Raw genomic sequence first — 19,217 nt, forward strand, 5'->3', positions numbered from 1 at the left:
GCTCAGTGCAGCTCAGCTGAATGAGCACACAGGAGTGAAGAGGAATAAAATATTTACGGAGTGTCTGATACTGTCTGCTTAACTCTAAGTATATCCCTGATTTGAATGGAAAATTATTGTCACATATACATATTTTGGTGGATACATTAAGCTATCCTTTTTGCATCACAAAAATCAACATAGTCCAATCAGAACTCATTACCTTCAAGCCAAAAAATCTGTTCTTACTTCCATCTACAAGTCACCTACCTACACAGGAGGCAAGCATTCGCCTTTTTTCTGTCTCATTACCGTTTGCTGAATAATGAAGAGGGCCTTTCCCTGCTAATCAATAATCCCACCACTTCTATTCTGTCCATTTACTTCTCAGATGCATGGGTCTGTTTGTTTACCCCGCTTCCTTGATTTGTCTATTCCTACGTCATTCCTATCATATTTAAATGACTGCTGCTTTACAAACAGTGTATATTATGTTTTTATACTGAACTTGCTATGCTCAGGCACTTCAATTTATCTGATTTTCCTCAAACCCCAACTTGAACTGCATTACATCTACAGATTAACTTGACAGAAGTACCATCTTTACAATATTGAATTTTACTAGCTGAGTAAACAAGAAGTTTCTCCAGTTAGTCTTCTTTTGTATCCTCCAGTAAAGTTTTATAGTTTCCTACACTGAGGTCCTATGTATTTCTTTTTACATGCATTCCTAGACAGTTTGTGCTTTTTATTGCTTTTGAAACTAGGATCCTTTTTCTATTATATTTCCTAACTGATTATTGCTGATATAAGGGAAAGATGTTTGTTTTATACTTGTCCTGTATCTACTTTCTAAAAGCTAACAACCTCAGTAGCTTTTCAACCTTTCTAGAAAACACAAACTTCTATTAAGAGGCGAGTCCCCTTTATATAATCAACATTTCAAATGTATCTTGAACCTAAATACACATACACACACACACACACACAATCAGTTTTCCACGCTTCATACAACTAAGACTGCCAGGAAAAAAAGAGTTCCTGGGTGACCCCTCACTGAGGACCTGCCTTCACTTCCTGTGCATCAGCTTCTGGGCAACAGGACAGCTTAGCAAAAAGGATGGGTGACTTTATTCAATTCTACCTTCTTCCGAAGACAACATTTTGGATAGCTATTATATTTACCCTAATCAGGATAAGTTTCTGCTCCTATGCTATAACACAATCGAAGCTTCTAAATGCCTAAATACTTAATTAAGGGGACAGCCTACATCTAGGCGGCTTCTTTTCTCTCCTGTGCCCATTAAAAAAGAGATTCCTTCAACTTAGTTATGCCAGAATGGTCTCCTTCAGCTAATTTGTCTCTGTCTAATCTTTACCAGTTCACTGATAATGATCAAATGCTTTCGCCAGTGGATAGAAATTATACATTAAACTTGTAGAATTCTATACCTTTTTGTCCATCTTTAAAATGCTGTGTTGTCTTTTTCCCCTCATACTTAAATATTTAAGATCATATTTTGCTGAAATTTAAAATTTAAAGCCACGTCATTAAAGGTGTTTTTTAACACACATTTTGCTCTTCATTAAACAATCTTCTAATTTGTGGGGTCATGTCAATGGTCTTTCCAATGGAATATGAGCAGAAGTAGTAAGAGGCATGCTCTGTCTGCTCTCACTTACTACCTGACGCACCCCCAGCAGCTTAATTATGAGGATTCCAGAGACCCTGAAGGGGGTGGAACCCCAACAAAGAAGGAGCCTGGTTCCCTAAGTGATTATGCAGCACACAGGCTCCCTTCTCAGTGCCCTGTAATGTGAGTGAGAAATACATTTTTATTATGTTGACACTGAAATCATGTTGGGGTTTTAATAGTAGCTAGCCTATCCCTAGCTAGAGAGCAACAAGAGTTTGTGTAACAGACAAGGGACATAAGAAAGGTAATGACAAAGATCCGACTGGAGGAGCCGAGGGTCCAGCAAACCTACGGCACACAAATTTGGCCTTGCACCCATCACTATTAAAAATTTCAATTTAGCTATGTTCAAGTCCTTTCTAAATCTGGCGGTTTACAGATATAAGCAGCACAGTATTTTTTAATGAAATACTATGTGGAATCCCAAAACATAAACGAGAGAAATGTAGAGCAGATGTGGCTGAAGCAAGATTGGCAGCTGGACTGTCATCTGCGTAGCGCCGCTGGTGTTTGCCTGCCTGCAGCCCTAGGATGCCAAAAGTCAACTTGAACATTCATGATCTTACAGTAGTGTTAATATTAGTTGTTCATGTTACCATCTCTGTTATCGACATGCATAGACTGAATTAGTCAAGAGTAGTCTTTTTGCTTCTATTTTATACTAAACGCTCAATTTAGTTCTCATTTATTAGAATGCAAGTGTTCAAAGCTATGAACTTATCCCTTTCAGCCTCGTCCACAATGCGCAGGTTTTAATATACTGTGTTTATTTTCCCCCTTTTTCTTGCTTTCTTCTTTGCTGAAGTAGTAGCATTGAGCCAGTAAGTATCTATGTGATGTCACTCTGTGCTAAGCAGGAAGGATACCGTGAGGAACAAGACTTACGGTAAAGTCACTGTTCTAAGGACAACTGAATTTCCTAAGTGACTGTGATTCTTTTAAATGAACACAATGAGTTCCTACTTTCATTATACTATGATGACAATATGTGACATGGGTTACTTGGTCAAGTTCACTAAGATTTTCACAGTGGCCCAATATAGTTACTGATTCTGTTCATTAGCTCACTTTCTTCAAGAATACCTATTATTCACAAGCTAGATCGCCAGCATCTATTCTTTTTTCCTGAACTCCAGGACTATTTCTCAGTTCTATTCAAAATATTGCTAATTTGTCTATCTATTTTTTTAAGTGTATTTAATCAGTGTTGTTTAGGTTTGGTTTTGTCTGTTCTTTTGAGTGCAATCTCCTTTCATCCAAGCCTATTTTTAAAACCTGTTTAATAAAAGTAAAATCCATTTTAATCTCATTAGGGAGAAAAAGAAAGTTCATCTTCTAAAATTCTCTTGTTCTAAAGCAGTGATTTTTCTCTAAGATCATATACCTTGGGTCCATATCTATTGTTGAACAATTTTTTTTCATAGCTGTCGATTTGTTTTGTTTCATTTTTCCCACTTTAGTTATCCTTCAATTGGATTTACCAGTCATTATTGATCCTGTCCAGATGACTCAGGACTGACTTAAAAGCAGGTCTGCTGTATCTTGTCCAAATAGAGAAAGCTGTCAGGCTTGACATAAAGAATAGAGAAGTTTATCTTTAGCATCCCCACCTGGTACGAAGGTGTAAGCAGATGTCCCTTTATAAAGATTGTGAACAAGTCAGTTCTTAAGGACTTGGACTAAATTTGTCTCATCACAGCCATTCAATCAGTTTTGTTACAGGCAAACAATACCACAGAGGGACTAAATCCCTTCTGAAGAAACAAAAGCAGAGTATTTCCACTAGTTGGATATAAGAATGTAGAATATTCCATGAAAGTAAAATGCATCGAAGTAAAATACGTGCTTAAGTGTCTTCTGTATGAAATTCAGACTGATAAAGCTAGGCCAACGACTTGTTGTCCAAAGAAAGTCCCACGGGGTACTAGAAGCAAGAACGGGCAATCAGATCTTATACAGAAGTCATTGAGTGAATGTGAAAAAGGGACTCAGGAGGACAAAGAAAGAAAGAAAAGGGCAGCAAAGATGCAGGCTCAAGGGAGGGGCTGATAGTTATAAACAATTGCAGAAACTTCTATCAGAATTAGAAAATGCTTTCAATATCAGAGTGCTGTATAACAAATTTAATTGCTATATAGTATTTAGAAAATTTTAAAGTCAATTGAAAAGGGTAGGTTATTTTTGTAACTTATATAACACTATAAAAGACCATTTTATAAGAAAAATTATTCTAAATTCGTAAAGGAATTTTCTACTAAAATGTTTAGTAATAGTTTTTCATTTGAACTGCTAAATGGAACGATATTTTGTCCTTTAACCAACATATCAGAATAGAAAAAACAGGCTACTAAATCAAAGTTTTCATCTTACCCTGAAAAATCAGCAGAATATTGTCCATAATCAAAGATATAGACTCTAGTAATTTGGCATACTATGAGGTATCCCAACGCAAACACAAAACAATATCTGGAAAACAAAAATAAGCTAGATTAGTGAAAATAAAAGATTCATTTTGTTAAAGAATACATTTTATAATTTATTAACTGTTTGATATGGTTTGAAAATTAAATATACTAGATCTACTCCACAAATAGCTTACTTCAATAAATTAGAAAAACTCTTTACTAGTTTCGGCCTCATTTTATTTGAATTTTGTACCACCTTCAGCGGTAAATGCATTCAATTGCTGCCTTCATTCATGTTTTCCTTCTGAAAGACCTCCATATACCAAATACTGCATCAGAAGGTTATGCGCACAAGAAGAAAACTATGAGTATCGTATTTGTTCTATTTATTCCTCCTTCTTTCTAGAAAACAAAATTTAGCACAAAAATATTTGGCTAAAATATAAATTAAACAAATCCTTAGGTTTTTATAAAACTTGTCCTCAATAGTCTACAAGCATACACCCTTAGTGTGGGTCAGGTGACATTTGCTCACATTTTATAGGTATGAACATTTAATGATTTTCACAATCTTAAAATGCTTGGAAGAGTTAAAATAATTAAAAACACAGTATGGAAAAAAGAATTTGCATATCCATAGAAGAGAACAGAAGCCCAGAAACAGATTCTAGAATATATAACACTATACAAAATGAATGGGAATGGATGCATTATCACCTACTTGGTTAACGATCTGGGTGGGGGAAAGGGTGCTATATTTTCATCTACAGAATTCTAGATGGATTAAAGAATTATATATATCATATAAAACCAAAACACATAGAAGCTGTAGATAAATATTCAAATGTTCTCAAATTGGGGAAGGACTTTCTAAACATATATATTGTGTTTCCCCGAAAATAAGTAGCTGGACCATCAGCTCTAATGCGTCTTTTGGAGCAAAAATTAATCTAAGACCCGGTATTATTTTAATATAAGACTGGGTCTTACATAATATAATACCAGGTCTTAGATTAATTTTTGCTCCAAAAGACACATTAGAGCTAATGGTCCATCTACGTCTTATTTTCGGGGAAACATGGTGTATATATACATCTATATACATATAGATGTATATATATACATATATACATCTATATATAAGAAATTAACATAAAAAACTATATTTGACTAAGTTAAAATCTTAAACTTCCTCATATAGGTAATTCAGGTGGTTTTATGAGAGTTCTTTCAAACTTTAGATAAATATGTGATTCTAATCTACTTGAATTAATCCTGACAAAGAAAAATGAAGGAAAGCTTCCTAATTCAAATATTTTACAAAGTTAATATATTCCTGATAGTATGGCTGATAAAATAGCACACATGCTATTCACACACAGTGTTGACAAATCAAGCTTAAAACCGTTTCTAAAAATCATACGGCAGATTGTATTTTCCAAAGATGGCTGCGACAATATCTCCCAGTTCATATACTCTTCCACAGCCTGACATACTGCTCCCCCATCAAGAGAAGGGTCTATTTCTCCAACCACTTTGAATCTGGGTTGGCCCTCTAACTGCACTGACCAGTAAATTATGGCAGAAAACTCTGCTAGTTCCAGGCAGTTTCTACTTCCTGCCTTTTGGAAGTTGGTTATCAGAAAAGAAGTGTGACTATCCTGAGACCACCACATGTAGAGGCTCTGCAGGATGAGACAAAGAAGAAAGGATGGATTGTGAGAGAGAGAGGTGCCAAGCGGTGCCAAGTCACGAGACGCTGGTGTGAAGAAGCTGTTGTCATATGAAAAAGAGGTATCTATCCCGTTGAACCTTTCCCTGAATTCCTGGTCCACAAAATCATAAGCAAAATAATATACCAATTTGTTCTAGGCCACTATGTTTTCATGTAGTGACATAATCAGAACAGAAATTGGAAAGTGAAAATAGAGCGCTGTCAAAAGAAAAACCTATGGCACAGCACTGGCTTGAGAGCAGGGTAGGTAGCAGGTGGAAGCAGGAAAGGTATTGAGAAGATTGCTAGTGAAGACTGGAAAGGCAGTAAGGAAACGAATTGGAGGCTGGAGAAAAGGCACCCCACGTCATGTACTGGCAGAAACTAGGTAACACTTGTTTGTCCTAACATGGAAAATAGAAAATGCACCTAATCGAAGTGACCACAGGTTTCTTTGGGATCCATATGATAAGGTATGGATGGAGAGATATGAACTATAAAGGAAAAGTGTTCAGGTTTTGAGTAGAATTTAGAGAAAATAGAAAGGCCTCACAACAACCAGCAAAGTATTCTTAAAGTAATCAGAGTAAAGATGAAGTCAAGGGAACTCTTTGATGACACTTCAGGAAGCTTTCAGGGCACACCTTTTAGAACCCCTCAGATTTAGAATAAAAGTTTCTAAGAATTTGAAGGGTATGCCCCTCAGACTCTCTACTAGACATGTTTTTAAGAACTGACTGTCTCCAAAGACTGTCCCCAGAACACCCTCCCTGTCGCAGCTCTGTACACCAACAGCTGGATGCAGTTCTCCTCCCCTGGACTGTGGGCTGGACTTCATAACCTGGTTTACCCACGGAACACAACGGGAGTGGCTTCCTGAGACGTCGCGCAGTGTCCTCCGGCTCTGTTGGACTGCTGGTTCTTAGCACACTCTCCTGAGCCCAGCCACCGTGTGTGAGCAGCCCAAGCCCACACGGAGACGCGGCATGTAAGTGTCCCAGCCAACAATCCCAGCTGATCTCCCAGCCAACAGCCAACATCGACTGCCAGCAGTAGGAGAAAACCATCCTGGGTGTCAAGCAGTCACATTGTCAAAGGAACGGCAGTTCCAGCCAATACTTAACAGCAACCACACTGGATCCTAAGCGAAAACTGTCCAGCTGAATCTAGTCAACACATGAAACCGTGAGAACTAGTAATAAATTGTTGGTAAGCCACTAAGTCTGGAGTGGTGTGTCATGCTGCAACAGACAACTGAAATAATTCCTTAATAAAAGTTTGGCACGCTAAAACTAATAGTAATTTAAAATACTTGACCTTGGTCAAGTAGGGCTTATTTGATAACTGCAAGTATGATTTCATATAGGAAGACTAGTAATACATATCATCACTGATGAGTCAAAGGAAAAAATGTTTATAATATACATAAAAAGGCATTTACTGGAAGCCAATAATGTTTCCACATAGCAAATAAACTCTTAGTAAACTAAGTGAAAAGGATGCTTCCTTAATGTTAAAAAAACCTATCAAAACATTCAGAACTTTGTCGGCCTTGAAACACCAGTAATTCATGGGGGAAAGCATATGAAAGTTTTTGAAGAGGGAAAAAAGAAATGTATGTATTAGTATGAATTACCTAACTTTTACACTTATTTTTTAAAATTCAAATAACATCAACGCCCAGTCTCCTCAGATTAATCTCTAAATTTAACATCATAACCCCAATCAAAATCCTCAGAACACTTTTAGGGGAACCAGACTAGCTGATTTTCAAGGTCTCCTGTAAAACTAAACAAACATGATGAAGCGGACTTGCCCTGTCCTAGCAGATAAAAGAATATGTCACAGTGATTTATAATGTAGTATTGTTTCAGAAATAGATCAAAAGATTAACCAGAGAAGAAAGTTCAAAAAGACTCATTGTACAACTGAAACTTTCATTTGTTATAAAGTTGTCATATAAAATTAATGGGAGAAGGATGAATGAGGTAAATGAGGTAAAAAAAAGTTAGCTCTCCTTTCAGAAAAATAGTTTCCTGTTCACACTACACACACAAGTACAAAAATCCAGTCAGATTATGAAAAACTCTCAATGTAAAATATAAGACAATAAAAAGTACTAGAATAAGATACAAAAGAATATCCTCAAATCCTGGAATGGGGAAACCTTCATATGTGACAAAAATCAAAATGCCATGAAGGTAAGTCTGACAAATATTTATTATATAAACACTGGAAATAATCTATATGACAGAAAATTAAATTAAGTAACAAATTATCAACTACATATAGTAAGTTAGTATCCCAAATAAACAAAGAAATTCCACAAACCAACAAAAAAAGGATTAAGAACTCAAGTAAAAAATGAATGAGAATATGAACGAGCAAATTATAGAACAAAAAAATTATAACAGCCAGTCCATTTAGAAAAACAAATGACATTCAAGATAAAGAATCATCAGGAAGTAATACTAATCCAGAAATGCATATTAGAATAATATTTGTCCAACATAATTGGCAAAAGTTTAAAAATAGATACCCAGTTGGGGTAGGGAAAACAAGCACTCTTAAACACAGTTGGTGGGGATGAAATTTTAAACAGCTTTTTGGGGTGATTTTGCAGTATACATCAGAATTTGCACATACTCTCTGAATTGCCACTTTCACTTTTAGGAGCCTATCCTAAAAAGTAAAACACACACACACACACACAAAGATATTCACTAAAGCACAGTATTTAAGGGAAAACTAACTACTAAATGTCTCCAATATTATAGTTAAAATAAATGGAAATAATAAAATAAATAGAAAGCCACATTATAAACAGAATTCAATAATAGTGAATAAGGAGGAATCTATATGTACACACAACGAAAGTCGGTGTTAATTGGGGGGGGAGAACAGTACACTTAAAATGTAGTCCCATTTTAGATACAAAAAAAATCTATACAGATCTATATACATAGTTTGTGTATATATAAACTTATATAGATATATCATGGAAAAAGTTCTAGAACAAAACTGTAGTACACACCGTAGGTTGACTCACTCCATCGCACTTCCATCTCCATTCTCCCGTACTTTCCTCTATTATAGAGGCCAAAAGGCTAATATCCAATTTCCAGCCTCTCTCGTAGTTAGAGGTGGCACGAGACAGGTCCTGCCTATGGGAGGCATGCAGAAGTCTGCTGATGGGGCGGCCAGATGGCTCAGTTGGTTAGAGCGCGAGCTTTGAACAACAGGGTTGTCGGTTCAATTCCCACATGGGATGGTGGGCTGTACCCCCTGCAACTAAAGATTGAAAACAGCGACTGAACTTGGAGCTGAGATGCACCCTCCACAACCAGATTGAAGGACAATGACTTGGAGCTGATGGGCCCTGGAAAAACACACTGTTCCCCTATATTCCCCAATAAAAATGAAAAAAAGAAGTCTGCTGAGGTTCCTAGGAAAGCTCTGGATCTGTGTTGTCTAATACGGTAGCCACTTGCAGGAATGTTCTAGATCATTCAAGTTCATTCAATGTTCATGAGTTCATAGCAGCTCTTGAAAGCTGTTACTTTTTCAAGAATTTTTGTAAGCTGGCTGTTAAATTCAGCCATTATTAAAATTAATACAAACATAAAATTAAATTATCTTACATACAAAGGTACTGAATATTCAAAACCCATCACTTTCCAATTACTGTACTTCCTATCGCTTGCCATTTTCTGTGTTCTTGAGGTGATTTGCATCTACTGAGTGTGCATGGTGGAGCGGCTACATAATGGTCAGCTACATAGTGTTGCTTCCCAACTCCACATTCAGGGACGTCATGTTAGTAGCCTTACATCTACTAGTGGAAGGAGTCACACTACGTAAATCGGCAAACATTATAAATCGTCTTGATTGTTTAAACCAAGGACTGTCAAATGAAAGCCTGCAGGACAAATCTTGACCACTGCGTGTTTTGCAAATAAAATTTTATTTGACCACACCAGACGCCCATTGTTTACACACTGTCTGTGGCTTCTTCTGTCTCATAATAGGAGAGCCATATGGTTGCAACAGCAACAGCATGACCATCCAAGCCTCAAGGAGGTATTTACTATCTGTCCTTTTATGGAAAAAGTTTGCTTATACCTCGTCTTGAGATCAGATACTTATACTTAGTCTTGCAATCAGGTACTCATACTTATCTCGAACTTTGTTCATCTCTTTCACACATTGTTTGCTAATCTGTAGTTTCTGCATTTCCATATCATTTTTTAAAAATTTTTATTGGGGAACAGTGTGTTTTTCCAGGACCTATCAGTTCCAACTCAAGTCGTTGTTTTCAATCTAGTTGTGGAGGGCGCAGCTCACTAGCCCATGTGGGAATAGAACCAGCAACCTTGTTGTTAAGAGCACACGCTCTAACCAACTGAGCCATCCAGTCGCCCTCTATGTAATTTTTGAAACAACTTTAAAAACACATGGAACACTATAAAACAAAAATTACAGTCTTGTAAGTGAACAGTCTTGGAAAGTATAGACAGAGGGGAAGGCAAAATAAGGAGAAAGTAACGTTGCTATTCAGATGTGCAAGCCTTGTGCAAAATTAGACACACAGATTAATGAATAAAGAGTCCAGAAATAATGCCACACATATATGGTGAAATGCAATTCTATATGGAAAAGAAGGTATTTGCAATAAATATTGCTGGGACTAATGGATATGCATATAGAAAAAAATTAATTTCAACCCTTATCTCATAACATACACAAAAATTAACTCAGAATAGATCACTGACCTAACCATAAAAACTAAAACTATAAAACTTTCAGAAGAAAATGTTCATAACCTTAGGGCAAAGATTTCTTAGAAGACACAAAAGCTCTAAACTATAAAATAAAAAAATTAGTAAATTGACTTCATCAAAATTTTAAAGTTCTGTTCTTCAAACTCACCACTAAGAAAATGAAAAGGCAAGTCACAAATTAGGAGAAAACATACACAATTCATATACCTGACAAAGGACTTATATCCAGACTATAGAAAGAACAAATTGTAAAATAATAAAATTCAAGTCAGGAGATTTGAACAGACATGTTCCCCCCAAAGAAGATATACAATTGGGTCAAAAGGCACAAGAAAAGATGCTTGTCATCATTAATGATGAGAAATCTAAATTAAAATCAGAGTGAGATACCACTATGCACCCATTAGAATGACTAAAATGAAAAAACTGATGAAAGCAAGTGTTGGTGAGAACGTAAAAGCAGCTGGCCCCTCAGACATCACCAGTGTGAGAGAGAAATGGTACAACCACTTCTGAAAAGTGTGGCACTGTCTTATATGATTAAACACAATTTTACCCTATGCCCCAGCAATTCCTCTCCTGTTACACAAGAAAAATGGAAACATCCATCCATGAAAAGACTTGTATAATACAAGACTGTTTTAGATGTTTTATTCATAACAGCCCAAATTTTGAAACAATTCAACTGTCCATTAATAAACAGGGGAAAGGACACATAAATTGTATATATTCGTACAATGGAAGGCTACTCGGCAATGAAAAGAACAAATTGTTGATAAACATAATGACAAGGATGAGTTTTAAAAAAACATAAAAGCCGAGTTTTTAAAAGCCAGACACAAAAGGTTACACACTGTACAGTTCCATTTATACAAAATTCTACAACAGGTAAAACTAATCTATGGCAACAGAAAGCAGATCGCTCGTTGCAGGGGAGAGGGCTGCACTGATTATAAAGGGTAATAAAGGAACTTTTGGGGACGAGTAAAATTTCCTATATCTTGATTTGGGTGACAGTTATACACGTCTATACATTTGTCCAAACTCATTGAATTGGTGGTTTTATTGTGTTTTAGGTAAATTATACCTAAAGTTGATTTAAAAATTATTTGGAAACAAATTTTATACAATCTCCTTTGCAGAGTCCTTCTCACCCTGGGGCTCCAGGGTCTGTTTTTGTCTCAATTTATACTTATTTCCAAGAGGATTTCACCCACTCCCCTGATTTTAAATACCTAATGTGTACTGCCAGCTCCCAGATTCTAAATCTCTAGCCTCGACATGGATCCTAACCTCCAAGCTCAAACACCCAACAAGCAACCTAACATCTCTACTCGGTTGTCTAATGAGCATCTCAAACTTAACATGCTGAACACAGAACTCCTGATTCCACCAAAATGATCCTTACCCTAGTCTTCTCTATCCTGGTAAGTGGCACCATCTCTCACCCAGTTGCTTTGCCCCCCAAAAGAGTCATTTTTGATGTACCTTTACGACTCACATCTCATATGCAAAATCTTCAAGTCTGTCTTCATATCTCACATCATGTACGAGGTCTGACTATTTTGTTCGCGAACTCATCTTAGAAATAGTGCCACATACCTCATTGCTGAATATCACTATGGTCACCTTTGAAGTACTCCCCTTGGGAAGCTATGCACTGATTCCAGCGCCTAGTCCACCCTTCAAAGCAATTTTGGAACTTTTTCTGGAATGGCTATCAGAGCTGTCATTGTATTACCCTTGATGTCCTGAATGTCATCAAAATGTCTGCCTTTCAATATTTCCTTTATCTTCGGGTAAAGAATGAAGTCACTGGGGGGCAGATCAGGTGAGCAGGGAGGGTGTTCCAATACAGTTATTTGTTTACTGGCTAAAAACTCCCTCACAGACAGGGCCGTGTGAGCTGGTGCATTGTCGTGATGCAAGAGCCATGAATTGTTGGCGAAAAGTTCAGGTCATTTTTGGCTTTTTCATGCAGCCTTTTCAGCACTTCCAAATAGTAAACTTGGTTAACTGTCCAGTTGGTACAAATTCATAATGAATAATTCCTCTGATGTCAAAAAAGGTTAGCAACACTGTTGCAACAAGTTTGCGAACTTAATTGTATGATTCACATTCATATCCAAATTTATCTTTAAAACATACCCTGGGTTGAGTAATTCCCACTGGGACCAGGTCAGGCCTGCATCACAGTAACAGCATCCTGACTAGCCTCCCTTCCTCGTCTGTTACAGGGAGGCGCCAGAGTGCTCAAGACTTCCTAACAGCCGCCCACCATCCCCAGAATAAAATCAAAGTTTCTTCAAGAACTGGGGTTGCCCCAGGATCTAATTTTTTAAAAACGAAGTTCTTTCTTTGGTTTGGATGAATGACACATATTTACATAGACTTTTATTTTGATTACAACCAAGGACTAAAGAATTATGAAAGAATGATGAAATTAGAACATTACTGGAGCTTAGAGAAATGTGTCAACATTGAAGCACCTATCCCATGTGGACACAGGTAGACCACTTGAATTCCAGCAAACGAGGGAAGTGTAAGTTAGTTACCCTCGGTGTTGTCTCAAGTTGGTCATGATTTTTGATTGGTACTATTTTTGTACTAATTAATTCGCTGAAATAGGGCTCCGTTTCACTTTAATTTTGTTTTTGTGTAACTGTTTCTGCTAAACCATCCTGTGTGTCTACTTGGTCCTCTCTCTCTGTCTCCTTGGCACTGCTAAGTGGAAACAGCGAAACTGATACACAGATAATAAGCTCAGGTTAAAACTGCTAGCAGGTCACAAAAGCCTTCAAGTCAGGGGTCAAGTTTTATTCAAATTGGTATCTCCAAGCCTTACCTCTACCTCTTGGCACATAACCCTGCATATCGCAGGTTATTGTGTAATTTTGAAGACATTCTCCTCAGTTTAAACAAACACCTCTAAGCAAATACTTCTCTAACCCTACGTTTCAAGCCCATTCCTCTCAAAATTTATTCTGAAATTTCTACCCACAATTTCCATTTCTAGAATATAGCATTTCAAATTAAATAATCAGAACTACAACTCACCCAATCTAGTTAGCCTTTCGTTTTTTATCTAGTTAAATAGCAACAAATATGAGCCAAGAAAATTAAAATTAAATACTGGTAGTGGGAGGGACATTAGACTGAACTCCAAAGACAGCACTAATGAGAAATATAGCTTGAAAGTACTCAATAAATAATTTACAGGATCTTAAAAACAGACTTTGGTATCAAGTAACCGGAAGAACTGTACAACACTCACAATATTAACTAAGAGAGACAATTTGCTAAAATTGTGCGTATGTAAAATTTTTTCACTAAAAATATAACAGTTATGTGAATACAAATACAATTTTAAAAATATCAGGCATAATAAGATTTTGTTGAGCTATGAGTGAATGAAATGAAGGAAACAAACTGAGTGTCCTACTTTTGGGTATATTTCAAAACTTGATCTTGAGTCTAATAAAATCAACAGAGACCTAGAAATATGACTGCTTAAAAATTATTCATGTTTTTAATCAAGTTTGTCCATTTTCACTAAGTGATTATGGGAAGGTAACCTGAAGAATTTTTCAACGCATTAAGATCTGACAGAGCCCTAAGCATGCATGCTGTTATTCTAAAATCAACATCCCAAAGTGAGCCCATTTCTTCTTCCACTCCTTTTTATGAAAGTCATGCACGCAGAGTTTCCAAGTCAAAGGGTACAATGTGGCTCGTCACGACAGAGCCGTCTGCAGCCCACACTCCCCACCCGGGAGCTCTGCTCTCCACAGGCCAGCAGGCTAGTTCTCAGATTGTCCCCTGGACTCGGCAGGACAGATGACAGACGGGCTTGATTCTCAACAGCACCGCCCTCCACAAGCACGTCGGGTCCCAGCTCTCTTCTGGCATCTCCAGCCCTCCATCCTTGATGTTTTATTATCATTTAAGTGGAGTTTCAGAAGGGCGCACAGATAAATGTGTGTTTAATTGGCTACAATTAACTGGAAGTCTCAAAACTTAGTCTTAAATCCATTATCAAAACATCAGGTTTCTAAAATCTTTCTGCTAATTCCCAGAATTTCATTCTAATAATGTAGTTATAAACTGACAAAGAGAAGACACTCTTTGAAGTTCTGTTGTGTGGGGCATGTGCATGAGAGAGTGAATGGTGCCGACAAGATAGACAGTGATAAAACAGACGTCATGGGAAAAGAGCACTACAGACCACAGGAGTAAAATGCCAACAGAGGCTCCAAACACACAGCAAGAGCGACAGGGAAAAGATGGTGCTTCCCAGTCAAGGTGAATGCCTAGAACCATGAATCTGCGTATGATGCTGTGGCCAGCCCGACTCCTAGTTACAAAAACCAGGAAAAACAACAGGAAATAAGCTTAGTTGTTAAAATAGGTTCAAAGTATTCTGAAGGGTCATGACTTTCTTGAATGAGAATTTTAGCTATTCTCCTGTAGGTATTCAAAGGTTTTGAGCAAAGATGTAATATGATGAAATAGTTTTTAGGAGAATAATAAAAACTAATCCATATGTACGATGGATTGTCAGGGAGAAAGTCTGGAAGTCAGAAGAGCACGAGAGAGGAAGTTCTTAGCTAAGGTAGAGGATGTAAAAGAAAGTGCTAAGAATTTCCAAGGAAAATTTAAAAAAACCACACCTTTTCACAACATACTAACTACAGAAACTAAGAAATCAAGTTTTTTAATTAGGGTGTCTCAAGAGAACTCAGAAGTTGATTCTGGAGTAAAGATCGGCATAGGTTGGAATGGGGCTTGATGTCTCACTAGTTGTGTGACTTCAGATAAGATGCTTAAACTAAGCCTCAGTTGTCTTCTTTTTTATTTACTTTTTTTTTTCTGAGATAATTTCATTGTGTGGGATACAACCTGAAAGCCTTTACACTGAACATCTGACTCGTCTGGCTGCCAAGTTGACATTGCCGTATGAGTGTCTGATAATAGCAAACTTACTTTGGCCAAAAAGGGCACTCTTGACCAGTAAGTTGTTTCATCCCTTAACCTTCCCCAACTCATAAATAACACAATCCACCCGGCTGCTCACACCAGAAAAAGTTCATTCCTCCCTTTTCTTCATATCCCACAACCACTCTTCATTGCAATCTTACTAGTTCCACCTCTAACGTGTATCCCATAACTGTCCACCTCTCTGTTTCCACAACACCTCTTGTCTGATTTCCCAATATTCTCTTACTGGTGTGCCTGCTACCAAGCTTACCCTCTGACAACCCTACCTACATAGAGCAGTCGGAATAATAATTTAACAAAATATGCCCCCTGCCAAAAATTCCCTGGTGGGTTCCCACAGCACTTCAAACTACAACCTGGCCCAGCCTTCCTCTTTGACGTCATCTTATACAACTGGTGACCTTGATTGTGAGCTACCTCCAAGACTGGACCTCTTTCTGGTCTCTGAATACACCAAACACCCAACTCCTAAGACCTGGCACAGGCTCATCCATCTGCCTCAAGTGCTCTCCCTCGGGTTCCGTGAATACTTGGCTCAGCTGCCCATTTAGTTCTCAACTCACCTGAAAGAGCACCCGATGTTATTTCATTCATATCACTCTCTGAAATAATTTTGCTTAGATATTTACCTGCCTATTGTCTGCCTCCCCGCATTTGAACATTAACTCCAGGAAGGCAGGCACTTCTGAGTCTTTTCCACTACTATGCCCCAACACCTAGAACAGACTACGGCACACGGTACTCCTTGGATACTTAATGAGTACTTGTTGACTGTAGCCCCTCTCTCTACTTTTAAATTGAATTGTCTTCTTGAGTTGTAAAATTCTTTTTATATATTCTGAATACCAGTCCTGTGTCAGATATGTTTTGCAAGTATTTTCTCCCACTGGCTTGCCTCTTCATTTTCTTATATTCATTTTCATTCCTTCTTTGCTCTTTTGAAAAGCAAAGGTTTCTCATTCTGATGATATACAATTTATCAATTTTTTTAATGGACCATTCTTGGGGTGTCATTTCTAAGAAGTCTTTGCCTAACCCAAAGTCATAAAGAGCTCTTCCTATGTTTTGTTCTAAAGTTTTATAGTTTTAGCTGTTACATTTAGGTCTATGACACACGTTGAGTTAATTTTTATGTATGGTGTGAGGTAAGGGTCTAGATGTCCTTTCTTGACATATTCAATTGTCCCAGCACCATCTATTGAAAAGGCCATTCTTTCCCAACTAAATGTCTTTGACACTTTTGTCAAAAATCAAGTGAACATAAAGGTAAGGGTTGATTTCTAGACTCTCAATCGCGATGATCTGTATGTCTGTCCTTACTCCATTAGCACAGCATCTTTATTACTGTGCCACTGAAGTAAGTTTTGAAACTGAACAGTATAAATCCAACTTTGCTGTTTTGCAAAATTGCTTTGGTTATTCAAGGTCCTCTGTATTTTTATAGAATTTTTATGATCAGCTTGTCAACTTCTATTTCTTAAAAAAGCCTGCTGGAATTTCTGTTAGGAATTGCATTGAATCTGTAGATCAATTTGGGGAGAACTGCCATCATAACAATATAAAGCCTTCTAACACGTGAATATGAAATACCTCTCCATTTAATCTTCAATTTTTCTCAGGGGTGTTTTATAGTTTTCAAGTATACTTGCAGTTCTTTCATTAAATTTATTCCTAAGTATTTTATTCTTTTTGATGCTTCTGTGAATGAAATTGGTTTTGTATTTTCATGTTTGAACTATTTGTAATATATAAAAATATAAGTGACTTGGTATACTGATCCTGTATCCTGAAACGTGGCTAAACTCATTTATTAGTTCTGGTAGTCTTTTTTGTAGCCACTGCAGCATCATTTGGTATTGTTCGCAACAAATATTATATCTTTTCTACTCTTTTACTTTCAAGCTATTTGTGTCTTTTCATCTAAGGAGTGCCTCTTGTAGAGAGCGCTGGTTAGATTTTTTTTTTAATCCAGTTTGACAATCTCTTTCAAGTCACGTTAAGGTAATTATTGGTATAGTTAGAGTTATATGTGCCATTTAGCTACTTGTTATAGATATGTCTCAGGTCTTTTTTGTTCCTCCTATACTGCTCTCTATTGTATTAAAACAAATACTTGGTAGCGTACTATTTTAATTTCCCTGTTGATTTTTTTCACTCTGTATTTTTTTAGTTATTTTCTTAGTGCTTGCTCTAGGGATTACAATATGCACCTTATCTTGTCACAATCTATTTCAGACTAATACTAACTTGATTTTGATAAAATATAGCGTTTGCTCCAGTACAGCTCCATTTTCTCCCTCACCCTTTATGTTATTATCATACGTATGGCATCCATATATATAATAATCCTAATAGTACAGTGTCATAATTATTGCTTTATACAGCCCTATGTCCTTTAAAGAAATTAAGAAGAGAATTTCTATATATACCCTCTTTTACATCTACCCTCATATTTACCATTTCCAGAGCTCTTCATTTCTTCCTGTGGATTCGAGTTACCATCTGTTACATTACTTCTCAACCTGAAGGACTTCCTTTAGGATTTCTTATAGGGCAGGTCTTTGTTTAGCTGGGAATAGTTTTATTTCACCTTTACTTTTGAAGGATAATTTTGCTAGATATAGAAGTTGGGATTGAAATTTCTTTTTCTTTCAGCATTTAAAATATATCATTCCACACTTCCTTTTGACCTCCACTGTTTCTGGTAAGAACTGTTTCTGTATGTAATGAGTTGGTTTTCTCTCGCTGCTTTCAAGATGTTCTCATTATCTTTGACTTTCAACAGTATAATGTATCTTAGTGAAGATCTGTTTGTTTATCTTACTTGGGGTTTGTTGTACTTCTTGGATCTGTAGATAAATATTTTTCATCAAATATGGGATACTGTTGGTCATTACTTCTTCAAATGCTTTTTCTGCCCCTTTCTCTCTCTACTCTCCTTTTGGAACTCTCATTACTCATATATTGGTATACTTGATGTTGTCCCACAGGTCTCTGAGGTTGTTTGTTTTTCTTTGATATTTTTTACATCTGTTCTGCAGACTGGCTAATGTCTATTGATTCATCCATAAGTTTACTTATTGGCTCACAAACTATTATGTAACATATCTAGTAAATTTTTCATTTTGGTTATTTACTGAATCAACTCTACGACTTTGATTTGGTTCATTTCTTTATTGATAGTCCTTATTTGTCAAGTCATGGTCTTCATCTTTAAATTCTTTGAACATATTTATAATAGCTGCTTTGAAGTGTGTGGTAAATTCAACATTTGGGTCCATTTAGACACCGATTCAATTGACTGGTTTTTTCCCTGTTTCTCCACAAAATATGCTCTAGGGGTCACCCTCTATCTGCATATCTCAGTGGTCAGCCAATGATTAGTCAGAGTTGTGCTCAAACACCTTCAACCAGTAAGGCTTCTGGCCTCTGCAGATGTATCTACATGTGGGTCGGAGAGCTCACTTAGTCGTCCAGCAGTTTTCAAGTCCGCCCCAGCTTTTACTCTGCCCCAGGGCCTCCTGGGCCTCCCCTCCATGCGTGGATGCAGCCTCCAGTCAGCCAGGGCTGTGTAGAGATCTCAAGTCCCTTTATGGCTCTCTCATACCCAGGATCTTTCTATTCAGTGTATGTCCCACATCAC

At 37.1% G+C, this 19,217-nt stretch overlaps 1 protein-coding gene across 7 annotated transcripts in view; it reads right to left on the bottom strand.

Annotated features, from left to right (window-relative positions):
* Window positions 1-19,217, bottom strand: part of MBOAT2 (membrane bound glycerophospholipid O-acyltransferase 2) — a 175,491-nt gene that overhangs the window by 28,680 nt on the left and 127,594 nt on the right. For 3 of the 7 annotated variants that reach the window (XM_019755958.2, XM_074331665.1, XM_019755959.2), the window contains one exon: window positions 4,047-4,142. The exons of the other annotated variants lie outside the window; for them this stretch is intronic. In XM_019755958.2, coding sequence (XP_019611517.2) covers window positions 4,047-4,142 — 96 coding nt within the window. The remainder of the gene's footprint in view (window positions 1-4,046; window positions 4,143-19,217) is intronic. 7 annotated transcript variants of the gene reach the window in all.

The sequence above is a fragment of the Rhinolophus sinicus genome, linkage group LG05, assembly GCF_036562045.2.
Source record: "Rhinolophus sinicus isolate RSC01 linkage group LG05, ASM3656204v1, whole genome shotgun sequence".
Lineage (NCBI taxonomy): Eukaryota > Metazoa > Chordata > Mammalia > Chiroptera > Rhinolophidae > Rhinolophus > Rhinolophus sinicus.